General features: G+C 45.6%; 1 protein-coding gene across 1 annotated transcript; it reads left to right on the top strand.

The window, feature by feature from the left end:
• The first annotated feature begins 1755 nt into the window (after positions 1 to 1755).
• LOC127214554 (uncharacterized) lies at positions 1756 to 7094 on the top strand. Its single transcript, XM_051174933.1, is given in 7 exon segments — positions 1756 to 2163; positions 2209 to 2364; positions 2367 to 2669; positions 2731 to 3340; positions 3343 to 4599; positions 4602 to 5674; positions 5676 to 7094. Coding segments are annotated over 7 exon segments (5226 nt in total).
• Positions 7095 to 16760: the final 9666 nt, after the last annotated feature.

Raw genomic sequence — 16760 nt, 5'->3', positions numbered from 1 at the left:
CTCCCTGTGGATGGGTAGGGAATGGGATGGGAGGAGGGATCAGGGCACATGGGAGGATGGGAGGGAGAGGGAACTGGGATTGATATGTAAAATAATAATAATAATAATAATAATAATAATAATAATAATAATAACTTTTAATTTAAAAAATGTGAAATACACTCCCCTCCCCTTCTTTATTATAATGATAGTGTGTTTTCTTGTTTCCTACTCTCATCCTTATAGTCCACATGCTCCTTTCTCTTCCCAGAGGAATTCACACTTGGAAGCAATTGTTCAAAAGTAGTTCATGATTTTCAAAGAGGAAACTTGCCTGTTTTATTTATATAATAAAGACAGTATCGATTTCTGCTGCTTCAGCTAAAAGGGTGTTCTCAGTGATAGTTATGCATGACAAATCCAAGAGGTCTCATGTAGTGAGATAGTCCTTCTGTGGCACTGACCATGCCCATTGGGGGGTGGAGCCATGGGAAGAAGTGACCTGTGGAAGGAGGTCAGAGAGAGATCCAGGAAAAGCTCTCTGGCTGGCATGACGAGGACAGGAGAGGACAGGAGAGCATCGGGTGGAATTCCCTGGTGTTCATCTGTCTAGGTTGTAAGTTATTTCTCCCTGAATAAACATCTATTCAGCCTATTTGTTTATCCTGATCCTTATTTAACCTCAATATCTGGCACCCACGTGGCTAATAAGAACTTACACTTAAATTTTAACAAAAGCTTAAAAAGGGTTTTAGAAACAAGAGAATAGAGACAAGCAAGATTTCTTGGTAACAGCAGTTTTCTCGGTTGGACTCTGCTTTGCGAGAGACAAGCAGATATTTGCGTCTCCTTTAAGGGAAGGTTTCTGACTCGGCATAAGTGGCAAAAAAACTGCAGGGTTTTAAAAAGCACTGCTAACAATTTATTGCTGTGTATCAGAGCTGGCAATAGTAGTGACCACATCTCCAAGCCGGCAGCATGCAGATCAAGGCAGTGACCACAGCTCTCATTGCTGGCAGTAAAATAGCTGCCACCATCTTTGGTAAACCAGGCAGGAACAACTATTGAAAGGCCCCTGCATCCCTGTAGCCATGCATCTTGCTTCTGTACCTGCGCTTTTGCTCCCCTGTCTCTATAAAAATCCCTTTCCCCAGCCTGTCGGCACGCAAGTCTTCAAGGAGATCTTGTCGTCCCAGGTACCTGTGTATCTGAATAAAGCCTCTTGCTGATTGCATCCACACGAGTGGTCTCGACTGATCCTTGGGCACGGGGTCTCTCCCGAGGGAAGACACTCCTTGAGGGTCTTTCATTTGGGGGCTCGTCCGGGATAAGAGACCCCCACCCAGGGACCACCGACCCACCATCGGGAGGTAAGCTGGCCAGCCCTTCGTTCGTGTTCATTGTTCATTTGTTCATCTATGGCACTGCGAATCTGAATTCTGTACGATTCAGCTGAGTCGATCAGTATTTTGGCGGAATAGAGAAGGAGTTGACGAACTCGGACTTCTCTCCCGCAGATACCCCAGGGGTATCTGGGCCCGACTTTTTGGGACTCATCTGTCTGAACCCACTACCAGAGTCGGACTCGTTGGGGCACAGCCCTCATCCGCGGGGTATGCGGTTCTTCTGGGAGACGAGGGATCCGGACCCTCTTCAGAGTCTCCATCTGTATTTTTGCTTTCGTTTTTACGCCGGAGCCGCGCTGCATGTCTGTTTTGTGTTTGTCTCTGTCTCTTGTTTGGTGGCATTATCTTTGGCACCCTCCTCTCTGAAGGGATGGGGCAGTCTATAAAAACCCCCTTAAGTCTCACTCTCCAGCACTGGGGCGACGTCAAAGACACAGCCAACAACCAGTCATTGGACGTCCGAAAGAAGAAATGGATTACTCTCTGCTCGTCCGAGTGGCCAACCTTTAATGTTGCCTGGCCGAGAGATGGGACATTTAACCTTGATACTATTTCACAGGTGAAAGCCAGAGTGATGGATCCCGGGCCACATGGCCACTTGGACCAGGTTGCCTACATCGTCACCTAAGAAGCCTTGGCTTCTGACCCTCCACCTCGGGTTAAGCCTTTCACAACCCCTGCATGTCCTTCCCTGACTCCTACCGCCCCTTCCTTACCTCTCCCTCCTCTTACCACCCCGACCACATCCTCCCTTTGTCCCACCCTCACAAAGAGTACAGTGACAGGGAAACCTTTGGAAAGCTCTAAGGCAGACAAGGAGAAGTCCAAAAGAGTACCCACTGAGGTGTTACTGCCCAGTCCTGACTCTCCTCTTATTGACTTACTCTCTGATGAACCTCCCCCATACCAGGGTCCGGGACCTGAACAACAAGGAGAAGCTGCGGCTGTGGATCGGGGGCCTCCCGAGCGACCCCCGACCCTGAAGCACTTGCCCCCTCGCCGATGGCTGGGCGACTGAGAGGTCGGCAGGAGCCCCCGCCGGATTCCAATTCTCATGCTCTCCCACTCTGGACAGGGCCGAACGGCCAAGCTCAGTATTGGCCCTTTTTAGCCTCTGACCTCTTTAATTGGAAAAATAATAACCCTTCCTTTTCCAAAGACCCCACCACCCTAACCTCTTTGATCGAGTCCATTCTAGTTACTCATCAACCCACCTGGGATGATTGCCAGCAGTTGCTGCAGGCCCTGCTGACCTCTGAAGAGAAACAGCGGGTCTTCCTCGAGGCTCGGAAAAACGTTCCCGGCGAAAATAGCCGCCCCACGCTATTCCCTAGTCTTCCTCGAGGCTCGGAAAAACGTTCCCGGCGAAAATAGCCGCCCCACGCTATTCCCTAATGAAATTGATGCTGCCTTCCCCTTGGAATGCCCTGGTTGGGATTTCACTACGGTTGAAGGTAGGAACAACCTGCGCCTCCATCGCCAGTTGCTCATAACGGGTCTCCATGGGGCAGCATGCCGCCCCATCAATTTGGCCCAGGTAAAGCAGGTCATACAGGGCTCGGAGGAAACTCCGTCAGCATTTTTAGAAAGACTTAAAGAAGCCTATCGTATGTATACTCCCTATGATCCAGAGGATCCAGGACAGGCTACCAATGTCTCTATGTCTTTTATTTGGCAATCAGCTCCTGATATCAGAAAAAAATTAGAGAGGCTTGATAACCTCAAGGAAAGTTCCCTACAGGATTTATTAAAAGAAGCAGAATGCATCTTTAATAAGAGAGAGACAATTGAGGAAAGAGAGGAACGGCTGCATGAGGAGTCAGAACAGAGAGAGGAGAGATTTAGAAAGGAAGCTGAGGAGAGAGAGAACGCTAGGGAACGGAAATGGAACAAAGAATTTAGCAAACTGCTGGCCACCGTCGTTTCAGGTCAGGATAGAAAAGGACTTAAGGCAGGGGCAGACTGGAAGGGACCCGAGTGGAGAAGGACCAATGTGCCTATTGCAAGGAACGAAGACACTGGGTAAAGGACTGTACAAAGCGACCCAGGGGGCCGAAGAAGCCCAGGCCCCCAACCTCCCTTCTGACCCTGGAGGATTAGGACAGTCGGGGCCAGGAGCTCCCCCCTGAGCCCAGGATAACTCTCAATGTTGGGGGGCAACCAGTCACCTTCCTAGTAGATACCGGAGCCCAGCACTCAGTCCTAACCCATACCTCGGGACCACTCAGTGACCGATCGGCCTGGGTCCAAGGAGCTACAAGTGGTAAGAGATACCGATGGACGACGGATCGAAAAGTACAGCTGGCTACCGGTAAGGTGACACATTCTTTTCTGCATGTCCCGGATTGCCCTTATCCACTATTAGGAAGAGACCTCCTCACTAAATTAAAGGCTCAAATTCACTTTGAAGACAGAGGGGCTAACATAACGGGCCCCAACGGGCCCCCCCTCCAGATTCTCACACTGCATCTGGAAAATGAATATAGACTTTATGAAACTCAAAGACCCCAGGGACCTGACATGACTCCTTGGCTTGATAAATTCCCACTGGCATGGGCCGAGACTGGGGGAATGGGATTAGCACTGCAACAGCCTCTGCTCATAATCCAACTAAAGGTTACTGCTGCCCCTGTCTCCATTAAACAATACCCCATGTCTCATGAGGCATATCAGGGAATAAAACCTCATATAAGGAGGCTGCTGGACCAGGGCATCCTCACACCCTGTCGCTCACTCTGGAATACTCCCCTACTGCCGGTAAAGAAACCTGGTACTGGGGATTATCGGCCAGTGCAGGATTTAAGAGAGGTCAACAAGAGGGTAGAAGACATACACCCTACAGTCCCCAACCCTTATAATCTACTGAGCGCACTGCCACCTTCCCACACTTGGTACACCGTATTGGATTTAAAGGATGCTTTCTTCTGCCTACGGCTGCATCCTGTGAGTCAATCTCTGTTTGCCTTTGAATGGAAGGATCCAGATCTTGGGCTCTCAGGCCAATTAACTTGGACCAGGCTTCCCCAAGGGTTCAAGAACAGCCCAACTCTCTTTGATGAGGCTTTGCACCAAGATCTGGCAGATTTCAGGGTGCAGCATCCTGCCCTGTTACTGCTCCAATATGTTGATGACCTCCTCCTGGTGGCAGCATCAAAACAGGAGTGCAGGGAGGGCACAGAAGCCCTCTTGCAGACACTAGGGCAATTAGGATATCGGCATCTGCAAAGAAGGCCCAAATATGCCAAAAAGAGGTCATCTACCTAGGCTATCAATTAAGGGATGGACAGAGATGGCCGACTGAGGCATGTAAACAGACTATTACTGACATCCCTGCCCCTAAAAATCCCCGCCAGCTGCGGGAGTTTCTGGGGACTGCAGGGTTCTGCCGCCTCTGGATTCCAGGGTTTGCAGAGATGGCTGCACCCCTATACCCTCTCACCAAACAAGGGACTCTGTTTAATTGGGGAGAGGAACAACAGAAGGCATTCCAGGATATTAAAAAGGCCTTGCTGGCCTCCCCAGCATTGGGCCTCCCTGATATCACCAAACTCTTCGAATTGTTTGTGGACGAACGGCAGGGCTATGCTAAAGGAGTCCTCACTCAGAGATTGGGCCCCTGGAAGCGTCCAATAGCTTACTTATCAAAGAAACTTGATCCAGTAGCGTTGGGCTGGCCACCCTGCTTGCGAATGATAGCAGCCATTGCAGTCCTTGTCAAGGATGCCGGCAAATTAACTCTGGGTCAGCCTTTAACTATCCTAGCACCCCATGCAGTAGAAGCCTTGATTAGACAACCTCCAGACCGCTGGCTCTCCAACACCTGCATGACTCATTATCAGGCCATGCTCCTGGATGTGGACCGAGTCCAGTTCAGTCCAGTGGTTGCACTTAACCCCGCCACTCTGCTCCCCCTGCCGGGAAAGCCAGAACTGCATGACTATTTCCAGATCCTTGTGGAAATGCACAGGATTAGACTGGACCTGACGGATCAACCCCTCCGAGATGTCGACTACACCTGGTACATGGATGGCAGCAGCTTCCTGGTGAACTGGGAGCGGAAGGCGGGAGCAGCGGTGACCACAGAGACGGAGGTAGTCTGGGCAAAAGCCCTTCCGGCAGGCACCTCAGCCCAGAGAGCAGAGCACATCGCGCTAACCCAGGCCCTTCAGATGGCAGAAGGGAAGAGACTGAACGTGTATACAGATAGCCGATACGCCTTTGCCACTGCCCACATACATGGGGAAATTTACCGGAGGCGAGGACTATTAACTTCAGAAGGAAAAGAAATTAAAAAACAAGGCTGAGATCCTGGCGCTGCTAAAAGCCTTGTTTCTGCCTCAGAAATTGAGCATTATGCATTGCCCTGGCCATCAACGAGGCGATAGCCTGGAGGCAAAAGGGAACCAACTAGCAGACACAGCTGCAAGGGAGGCTGCCCTAAACTCCCTCAACACCACCCGAGCCCTTCCTTTGACGTGGCCAGAGGAGACTCAGGCACCCAGACGCTCCCTGTCATATAGCCAAGAGGACATAAATCTCCTAAAGAAAATGGGGGCCACTTATGACCCCAAAAAGGGGCATTGGATTTTCAAAGGAACAATCATTAGACCCATGAGACAAACCTATGAACTGATAGACTGTTTACATAAACTAACCCATCTGAGCCCCAAAAAGATGAAGACTCTCCTAGAACGCCAGGAGATGGGACAATACCTCTTAAACAGAGACGGGGCCATACAAAAAGTAACTGATGAATGCAAAGCCTGCGCCCAGGTAAATGCAGGCAGGACTAAGCTCCAACCAGGGATCCAAGTTCGAGGACACCGTCCCGGCACCCATTGGGAAATTGACTTCACAGAGGTAAAGCCTGGATTATACGGATACAGACACCTACTGGTGTTCATAGACACCTTCCCTAGATGGGTAGAAGCTCTCCCCACAAAACATGAAACGGCAAAGACTGTGACCAAGAAACTCTTGGAAGAAATCTTCCCCAGGTATGGGATGCCCCAGGTCCTGGGTACTGACAATGGGCCCGCCTTCGTCTCCCAGGTAAGTCAGTTGGTGGCTAAGCTTTTGGGGATTGATTGGAAATTACATTGTGCATACAGACCCCAAAGTTCAGGACAGGTAGAGCGCATGAATAGAACAATTAAGGAGACTTTGTCTAAATTAACGCTTGCAACTGGCTCTAGAAACTGGGTGCTCCTCCTGCCTTTAGCCTTATACGGGGCCCAAAACACGCCAGGCCCACATGGACTCACCCCATTTGAAATATTATATGGGGCCTCGCCCCCATTTATAAATTTCTTGGATTCCAACATTGCTGTTTTTGCTAATAGTCCTTCTCTGGAAGCTCATTTGCAGGCATTACAGATTGTCCAGAGAGAAGTCTGGAAACCACTTGCGGCAGCCTATCAGGAGCAGCTAGATAAGCCGGTGGTGCCGCACTCCTACCAGATAGGAGACACTGTATGGGTACGCAGACACCAGACTAAGAACCTGGAACCCCGGTGGAAAGGACCATACACTGTCCTCTTGACTACCCCGATGGCACTAAAGGTTGACGGCATCGCAGCCTGGATCCACACTTCCCATGTCAAGGCCGCCTACACCACGGGAGAGAAGGAACTGACCACGACCTCACCATGGAGAATTCAGCGCACCCAAAACCCGCTAAAGCTAAGACTTACCCGTGGGGCCCCTTAACCATTTTATGGGCCTTGTTGGGACGAGGAATTGTGATGCAGGAAGGAAGCCCTCACCAAGTGTACTCTTTGACATGGCAAGTTTGGTCCCAGAGCGGGAAGGTCGTTTGGGAAATTCAGGGCAACCATGAGCTTAACACCTGGTGGCCTACACTCACCCCCAACTTTTGCCAACTGGCTGCCGGACTGGACACTTGGGATATCCCAACTATGGGTCCCCATAACTTAAAATCATTATACATGGGAGCCAGACCCCAACAGATGACGGCCCATGGATGCAGCAGCCCCACTGCTAGATGCAAATTAGCCCAATCGGGTTTTTATGTTTGCCCCCGAGATAATAGAGATCGAGCCACAGCCTACCGATGTGGGGGATATGAGGCATACTTTTGCTATGAATGGGGCTGTGAGACCACTGGGGACGCCTACTGGTGGCCCTCCTCTTCCTGGGATTTGATCACAGTCAAACGAAATTATACTCCACCTGACTCTGATGGACACACTTGTTATTACCAGAGAGGAACTGAGGGAAATGCCAATTGGAAGAAACCACTGTCATTACCCCTCAGGATCGCATTCACAAGGCCAGGACGGCAGGCCACTGGATGGCAACAGGGGTACACTTGGGGTCTCAGATGGTATCTCCCAGGGACAGATAAAGGTGTCACTTTCAAAATTAAACTTAAAGTGAACACAGCAACCCATTCCATCAAACCCAATATGGTCATAGCAGACCAAAAACCACCCTCCCAGCCGGCCCCAGCCGTACCCCCCTTATTACCCCCTGTTGCCCCAACAGCCTCCTTAGCCAGCAATAGCATCCCTAGTGTGCATACCCCTACTACCACTACCTTGGCTCCCCTCCAACCTGGGACTGGGGATAGACTACTCAACTTGATACAAGGAGACTATCTGGCTCTCAACCTCACAGATCCGAACAGGACACAAGATTGCTGGCTATGTCTGTTGTCAAGACCTCCCTATTATGAAGGGATGGCCATTCTAGGTAATTACACCAACCACCCCACCGCACCCACCAGTTGCATTTCCACTCCCCAACACAAGCTGACCCTATCTGAAGCATCTGGGCAGGGACTCTGTACAGGGACTGTTCCCAAAACCCACCAGGCCTTATGTAAAACAACCCAACATATGTCCACAGGAGCCTATTACTTAGCAGCCCCCGATGGGACTTACTGGGCATGTAACACCGGCCTGACCCCATGTGTGTCTGCTCAAGTACTGAATGCAACCTCTGATTATTGTATTCTGGTTGAATTATGGCCCAAAATAACATACCATGATCCAGAATACATTTACAGTCATTTTGAAGGGAGACCCCGATTTAAGAGAGAACCAGTATCTCTAACTCTGGCCTTGTTACTGGGAGGTATCACCATGGGGGGAATAGCGGCAGGAGTGGGTACAGGCACTGCCTCTCTTATAGAAACCGGCCAATTTAAACAACTGCAGGCTGCCATGCACACTGACATCAAGGCACTGGAAGAATCGGTTACCGCGCTCGAAAAGTCATTACCCTCCCTCTCAGAGGTGGTCCTACAAAACAGGAGAGGATTAGATATGATATTTTTTACTAGAGGGAGGATTATGCGCAGCACTCAAGGAGGAATGCTGTTTCTATGCAGATCACACCGGGTTAGTAAGAGACAACATGGCAAAACTTAGGGAAAGATTAAAACAAAGACAAAAGCTGTTCGAATCTCAGCAAGGATGGTTTGAAGGATGGTTCAATAGGTCCCCCTGGTTCACCACCCTATTGTTCTCTTTGATGGGTCCCTTGATCATCCTCCTCCTAATCCTCCTGTTTGGACCTTGCATCCTCAACCACTTGGTCCAATTCATGAAGGATAGACTCTCTGTCATCCAGGCTCTGGTTCTCACCCAACAGTATCAGCAATTAAAACAAATAGACCAATCCGACCCTGACTTCATAGAACTAACATAGACCACATGAATGGAATATTCTATTCAAAGCCAGAAGAGAAATGGGGGAATGAAAGACCCCCGCCAATCATATTGTATTAGCTTAAGCTTAGCTGCTGCAGCACCATTATGCAGGAACCTTTGTGCACGCAGCCCCGGGTTCAGGACAGGGTCAGCATGATAGGGCTGCCAAACAGGATATCTGTTCTGTTGCCAAACAGGATATCTGTGCCAGCCAGGAACGGAAATTACCTGAAAAACACCCTGTGTACCCTAGATAGAGCCATTCATCTGGTTGCTATTCATCTGGTTGCTATTCATCTAGTTGCTATTCATCTAGTTGCTATTCATCAGGTTGCTATTCATCTGGTTGCTATTCATCTGGTTACTATGTACTAAGGGAACTTGTCCTCAGAATAACCCTGGCCTCATTTGAATTGACCAATGGCATCCCTGTAACCATGCATCTCACTTCTGTACCTGCGCTTTTGCTCCCCTGTCTCTATAAAAATCCCTTTCCCCAGCCTGTCGGTGCGCAAGTCTTCAAGGAGATCTTGTCGCCCCAGGTACCTGTGTATCTGAATAAAGCCTCTTGCTGATTGCATCCACACGAGTGGTCTCGACTGATCCTTGGGCACGGGGTCTCTCCTGAGGGAAGACACACCTTGAGGGTCTTTCACTATGACTTTCATTTCAGCAATTTTGTTGTTTACCAGATAAAAGACTCATGGCTACAAAAAGATAAAGATTTACAGTAAAGACAGACTCACATTAAGAACAAACGTCTAAAGGTTTAAAGTATGTTTTAAAATATACGTAGGCTTGGGAGAGAAAAGAAATAAAATGGTTTTAAAAATACAGGGAGGAGCTGGGTGTGGTGACACATGCCTTTAATCCCAGCACTCAGGAGACAGAGGCAAACAGATCTCTGATTTGCAAAGTAAACCTGGTATGCAGAATGAATTCCAGGACAGATAAAAGTTACACAGAGAACCCCTGTCTCAAAAAATAAACAGAGTAATAACAAAGCCACGTAAAGATGAAAAGCTCAGAGAGAATCTGGTTACTGTATGTTATTATATTGTCTTTGTATTGTTTGACTACTGAGGAAACAACTGTTAAAACAATTAATTCAATTTATAAATTTTAAAGATGCTTTTTCTCCAAAATTTAAGTTGAAGGACAAGTTACTGGGGAAAAGGATTTCTATTTTTGTTTACACAGAAAATGAAAAGCTGTGGATTCCTTCCAGACTAATGTGTTTTGAGCAAGCCAGACCCCCCTGAAACAGAGTCGCTGGTGATCTAACATTCAAAACAACTTGAACAAGGCAGCCTGGCAGACTACAGCCAGGATTTCTGCATCGTCTTATGATCCCCCATGATAGCACCCCCTATCAGCAGGAAGTAGTTTGGAAAGAACAACGCCCAAATTCCTAAATATTGTTTATAATGTTTGTTTTCATTTAAATGGACTTGGTTATAAATGGTTAATGATAACTACCAATATTCTTTTTAAAGGTAAAAAGGGGATTATGATATAGATATGAATACTATGTTTTGGAATGGATTTTCATTTATTGATGCAATTTAAGGTCAATTTTTTGATATGTATATTTCTCCTCTTGTTTAGGTATTGTGTTTATATAGCTCATTTAGAAATGTAATGTATATGCATGGGTGTTTGATCCTGTTTTCAACAGGCATTAGTTGAGGGCTCCGTGGAGAAGTTAGATGTTGATCTCACTCTCCGGGAAAGGCATTTATGATAGCCTTTACACGGAAGCTCAAATTGTTAGTTGGGAGCAGTCATGTAGTTCTCTAGACCTTTCTTTGTGTTCAATTTTATCTTCAAACCAATATTGGCTCCCTCTTTTATGTTCTCTCTCTCTGTCTCTATCTCTCTTTCCTATTTTCTATTCCTTTTTTATTATTATTTTATTTTATTTTATATAACAAAGTCCAATTAAATGAAAACAAACATTTATACACAATATTTGGGAATTTGGGCGTCGTTCTTTCAAAACTACTTCCTGCTGGTAAGGGGCACTGTCATGGGGTTTTCGAAGAAGATTCAGATATCTTGGCTGTAGTCTGTAGGGCCGTTTTGTCCAGCTGTTTTGAATGTAGGAACACCTTGTACTCTGTTTCAGGCAGTCTGGCAAGATCAAACCACATTATTCTGGAAGGAATCCACATCTTTTCATTTTCTGTGGAAACAAAAATAGAAATCCTTTTCCCCAGTAACTTGTCCTTCAACTTAAATTTAGGAGTCAAAGCATTTTTTTAAATTTAAATTATTATTTTACATGTCAATCCCAGTTCCCTCTCCCTCCCTCCCTCCCTCCCACCTCCCAGCCCTCCCTCCCTTCTTCCCTCCCTTTTACCCTCTCTGCCCTCTTACATGCACTCTCAACACCCTTCCCTCCCATTCCCCCACCCCAATTCCATATGTAGGGGAATGACCTATAGTTGGGGTCATGTAGATCTGACAGGTCCTGTGAAGTAGGGACTAGGGCTTCATTCCTGTCTCTAGATTAAGGCAGTTATCCCTCCATGGGGGATATGTTCACAAAGTCCTTTTGTGCACCAGGGATACATTCTGGCTCCACTGTCTGAGGTCTCTTAGACTGCTCAGTCCTTCTGGCTGAGACCCATATTCAGGGGGGCCTGAGTCAGTCCCATGCTGGCTTCCCAGCTATCAGTCTAGTGGCTGTTAGCTCCTCCTTGTTCAGGTAGGCTGTCTCTATGTGTTTCTGGCGCATGGTCTTGTCGTCTCCATCTGCTTCTGGGTTATAGTTCGACTCAGTGTTTATGTATGGGTGTTTGCTCCTATTTTCAACAGGCATTAGTTGAGGGCTCCATAGAGAAGTTAGTTGTTGATCTCACTCTCCGGGAAGGGCATTTATGATAGCCTTTCCTCGGAAGCTGAGATTGTTAGTTGGGAGCAGTCTTGTAGTTCTCTCGACCTTTCTTTGTGTTCAATTTTATCTTCAAACCAATATTGGCTCCCTCTTTTATGTTCTCTCTCTCTGTCTCTCTCTCTCTCTCTCTCTGTCTCTCTCTCTCTCTCTCTCTCTCTCTCTCTCTCTCTCCTATCTTCTATTCCTAACCAGGCTCAGTCTTCCTGGTTGCACATGTTTTCCTTTCCTCCCTCTCATTTTCTCCTACTTCTCTCTCCATTCGCTGTCCCCCCCCCCCACTTCACCTGAGCTCTGGGGGACTTGTCCCTTCCCAGTTCTGTGAGGGACTTTATATAAATCTCTTAGAATACACCTTGTGTTATACTTCATCTGGTGATGTGAATTATAGGCTAGTGATTATTTGATCTAGGTCTAAATTCCATATATGAGTGAGTACATACTGTGTTCCTCTTTTTGTGACTGGGTTACCTCATTCAGGATGATTTCTTCAAGTGCCATCCACTTGCCTGCGAATTTGAAGATACCATTATTTTTTTCTGCAGAGTAGTATTTCATTGTGTAGATGTGCCACATCGTCATTAACCATTGTTCAATTGAGGGGCATCTAGGTTGCTGCCAGATTGTTGCTATTACAAATAGTGCTGCTATGAACATAGTTGGACAGATGTCTTTGTTGCATGGATGTGAATTCTTTGGGTATATGCCTAAGAGGGTGATTGCTGGGTCCTGTGGTAAACTAATTCCCATTTTCCTGAGGAACTGCCATACTGATCTCCAAAATGGATGTATGAGTTTGCACTCCCACCAGCAGTGGAGGAGTGTTCCACTTTCTCCACATCCTCTCCAAAACAGGATCAAACACCCATACATAAACACTGAGTCGAACTATAACCCAGAAGCAGATGGAGACGACAAGACCATGTGCCAGAAACACATAGAGACAGCTTACCTGAACAAGGAGGAGCTAACAGCCACTAGACTGATAGCTGGGAAGCCAGCATGGGACTGACTCAGGCCCCCCTGAATATGGGTCTCAGTCAGAAGGACTGAGCAGTCTAAGAGACCTCAGACAGTGGAGCCAGGATGTATCCCTGGTGCACAAAAGGACTTTGTGAACATATCCCCCATGGAGGGATAACTGCCTTAATCTAGACACAGGAGAGAATCCCTAGTCCCTACTTCACAGGACCTGTCAGATCTACATGACCCCAACTTTTTGGCATTCCCCTACATATTGAATTGGGGTGGGGGGATGGGAGGGGAGGGTGTTGAGAGTGCATGTGAGAGGGCAGAGGGAATAAAAGGGAGGGAAGGAGGGAGGGAGGGATAGTAGGAGTGAGGAAGGGAGAGGGAACTGGGATTGACATGTAAAATAATAAATTAAATTAAAAAATAATGCTTTGACTCCAAAATTTAAGTTGAAGGATAAGTTACTGGGGAAAAGGATTTCTATTTTTGTTTCCACAGAAAATGAAAAGATGTGGATTCCTTCCAGACTAATGTGGCTTGATCACGCCAGAACGCCTGAAATAGAGTACAAGGTGATCCTACATTCAAAACAGCTGGACAAAACGGCCCTACAGACTACAGCCAGGATATCTGAATCTTCTTCGAAAACCCCATGACAGTGCCCCTTACTAGCAGGAAGTAGTTTTGAAAGAACAACGCCCAAATTCCCAAATATTGTGTATAAATGTTTGTTTTCATTTAATTGGACTTTTTTACATAAAATAAAATAAAATAATAAAAAAAAAGAATGAAAAGGGTTTTTTTGTGTAACTTTTATCTGTTCTGGAATTAACTCCGTACACCAGGTTTACTTTGTAGTCTGGGTTGTCATCCATTGTCTCTTAGAGTCTGTCTCCTGAGTTAAAGGAGTTAAAGGCATGTGACATCACACCCAGGAGCTCTCTTTTATTATTATTATTATTATTATTATTATTATTATTATTATTTTGTAAACCATTGTATCCTGTTTCTTTTTCTTTCCCAAGCCTATGTATATTTTAAAACACAGTGTAAACCTTTATAGTTTTTTCTCAATCTGAATCTGTCTTTACTGTATGTAAATCTTTATCTTTACCTGCTGTCTGTCCAAGATGATGGCAGGTCCTTTTTTTGTTGTTGTTGTTAATGAAAATAAGCTTTATTACATCAAGTAATAAATACAAAGATGCAACAGTTTCAGTCGTTTTCTTCCAGATGTTGTGATCATCTCACAGTAAACATGGAACTGAGATCTACAGTCTCAGGGTGGACATTTGCAGTGCGCTTAGTAGCTTAGGTGGATTGCTCTTTCTTCTGTATTTATAACTTGTGCATTTTAAAGATTGACTACAAAGCACTCAGTCATGCAATCTCTTCAGCAAAGAAGCTTCGTGAAGCAGAGTCTACACTGTACACAGGTGGGCCAGCTACTAACAAACATGCTGTGGTTTGCACTCAAGTCCTCAGAGGCAGGTGAGCGCATGGAAAGGAAGTCAACTGGGGTGATGCAAATGGCAAATGTATCCAAAGGAAGATTAAAGGGAACACTGGTATTTGGGGGCAAACAACAGCTTGCTATGAAGTAGCTTCACAAGCATCTTTTATATCACTGTTTGGAAAGAAAAAAGAACTGAATTGTTCCTAACTACTTAATATGCACACCGTCAGTAACTGCAAAATGTCTTCCCAATCTTCTGAATGTGGGTTCAGAGCTTAATGATCATGGTATAAAAACTACTGCCATTTTGAAAACACCTCTCATCTCCATGGGGTAGCAAGATGGGCCCCTTCAGACTGGCCAGGGGCTAGGACCTGGCATTAAATTCTGTTTCAGCCAAGCACTCCTGAACCAGGCTTCGGGCATGAATGATGCTTCATTTTAGTCTTTCCATGGCACTCTTGCTCCCCTCATACATGGGTTTGATCTCTTTCACCAACTCTTCAATAATGGCCAGCAGCTCTGCATATTTACTCTGAGGCACCTGTCTATTTCCAGTTCCCTGGGTGTAGACTAGTGATGGTGGCCCCTAGTCACTCAGCAGCTGGTGATATTGGGAGGATGTCGCCATGCTAGTAGAAGGCGAGTGGACACTTCCCTGCCACCGCTGCAGTATATCACCCATACATAGGGCGCGAGGTGCAGGGGGTGGGGGAGCAAACTTTGAGCCAAGCCGGTGCTGGGCTATATCAGGTACTTTTACCACCAGCACTAAGAGCTGTGCTCACTGCCTTGGTCTATGCTGCCATCCAGCAGCATGCTGCTGGCTTGGAGATGTGGTCACTGCCTGCCATTGTCTGCATTAAGTTGTTTTCAGATTTTTAAAAAAGTCTTGCATGTTTTTTTTTTTTTTTCTGCTTGTGCTGAGTCAGGAAATCTCCCTTAAAGGAGCCGTACAAGTCTCTGTTTGTCTCTGTTTTTTTGTTTTTAAAACATTTCTTAAGCTTTTGTTAAGTTTTAAGTGGAAGTTCTTATTAGCCACGTTCTTATTAGGCACCATTTTAATATGAGTAGTTTTCTCCACTAGTCTGGTCCCTCAGTTGCACCAGCCCCAAATAACACACTGAGTCATTGTAGGGTTTGATGTTAGACTTAGGCTTTAGTAATGCTTCTTTTATAAATGTGACTGCCCTTGTATTTGGGGTATACATGCTCAGGATGGAGACTTCTTGATAAATTTTTCTTGTGATGAACATGAAATGTCCTTCATCATCTCTTGATATCTTCAGTTTGAAGTCTAATTTGTTATATGTTAGGATAGCTACAGCAGCTTGTTTCCTAGGTTCATTTGATTGGAAAAATCTTTTCCTGACCCTTTACTCTGAGGTCATGTCTGTCTTTGAAGTTGGAGTGGTTTTCTTATATTCAGCTGAAGGATGGAAACTGTTGTCATATCCATTCTGTTAACCATCATCTTTTGATTTGAGTCCATTGGTATTAGAAAATATTAATAACAAGTAATTATTGATTCCTCTTATTTTTTGGTGGTGGTGTGTGTTTCCTTTTTGGGGATATGCTGCTGTGGAATTATCTATTGACTGTGTTTTCCTGGGTACCTCTAACTACCTTGAGTTGGAGTTTTCCTTATAGTTCTATCTGTATGGCTAGATTTGTGGATAAGCAATGTTTAAGTCTGGTTTTGTCATGGAATATCTTGTTTTCTCCATTTATGGTGATTAAAATTTTTCTGGGTATAGTAGTCTGGGTTGTCATCCATTGTTTCATAGAGTCTGGATAATGTCTGTCCTGGAACTTCTATCTATGTCTCCATTGAGAAGTCAGGTATTATTCTGATGGGTCTGCATTTATAAGTTACTTGAACTTTTTCCTTTGCAGTTCTGAATATTCTTTCTCTCTTCTATGTATTTTGTATATTTTGTATTTTGGTTATTATGAAATGAGAGAACTTTTTTTGGTTCGGTCTATTTGATGTTCGTTAAGCTTCTTATATCTTCATAGGCATTTTTTTCTTTCAGTTAGTAAAGTTTTCATCTGCGATTTGGTTGAGTATATTTTCTGTGCCTTTGAGCTGGTATTCTCCTTCTTCTATCCCTATTATTCTTAGATTTTTCATTCTTAGTCTTTTCATGGTGTCCAAGATTTCCTGGATATTTATTGTTATTACTTTGTTGGGTTTATTTTTTTTTTTTTATGAATGAATCTATTTCTTCTATTGTATCTTCACCACCTGAGAATCTATCTTCTATCTCTTGCATTCTGTTGATCACATTTGCATTTGTAGTTCCTGTTCATTTACCCAGATTTTTCATTTCCAAAATTTTCTTGATTTGTGTTTTCTATATTGCCTCTATTAC

This window comes from Phodopus roborovskii, unplaced genomic scaffold (genome assembly GCF_943737965.1).
Source record: "Phodopus roborovskii unplaced genomic scaffold, PHOROB, whole genome shotgun sequence".
NCBI lineage: Eukaryota > Metazoa > Chordata > Mammalia > Rodentia > Cricetidae > Phodopus > Phodopus roborovskii.
This window is presented reverse-complemented; position numbering and strand designations above follow the sequence as displayed.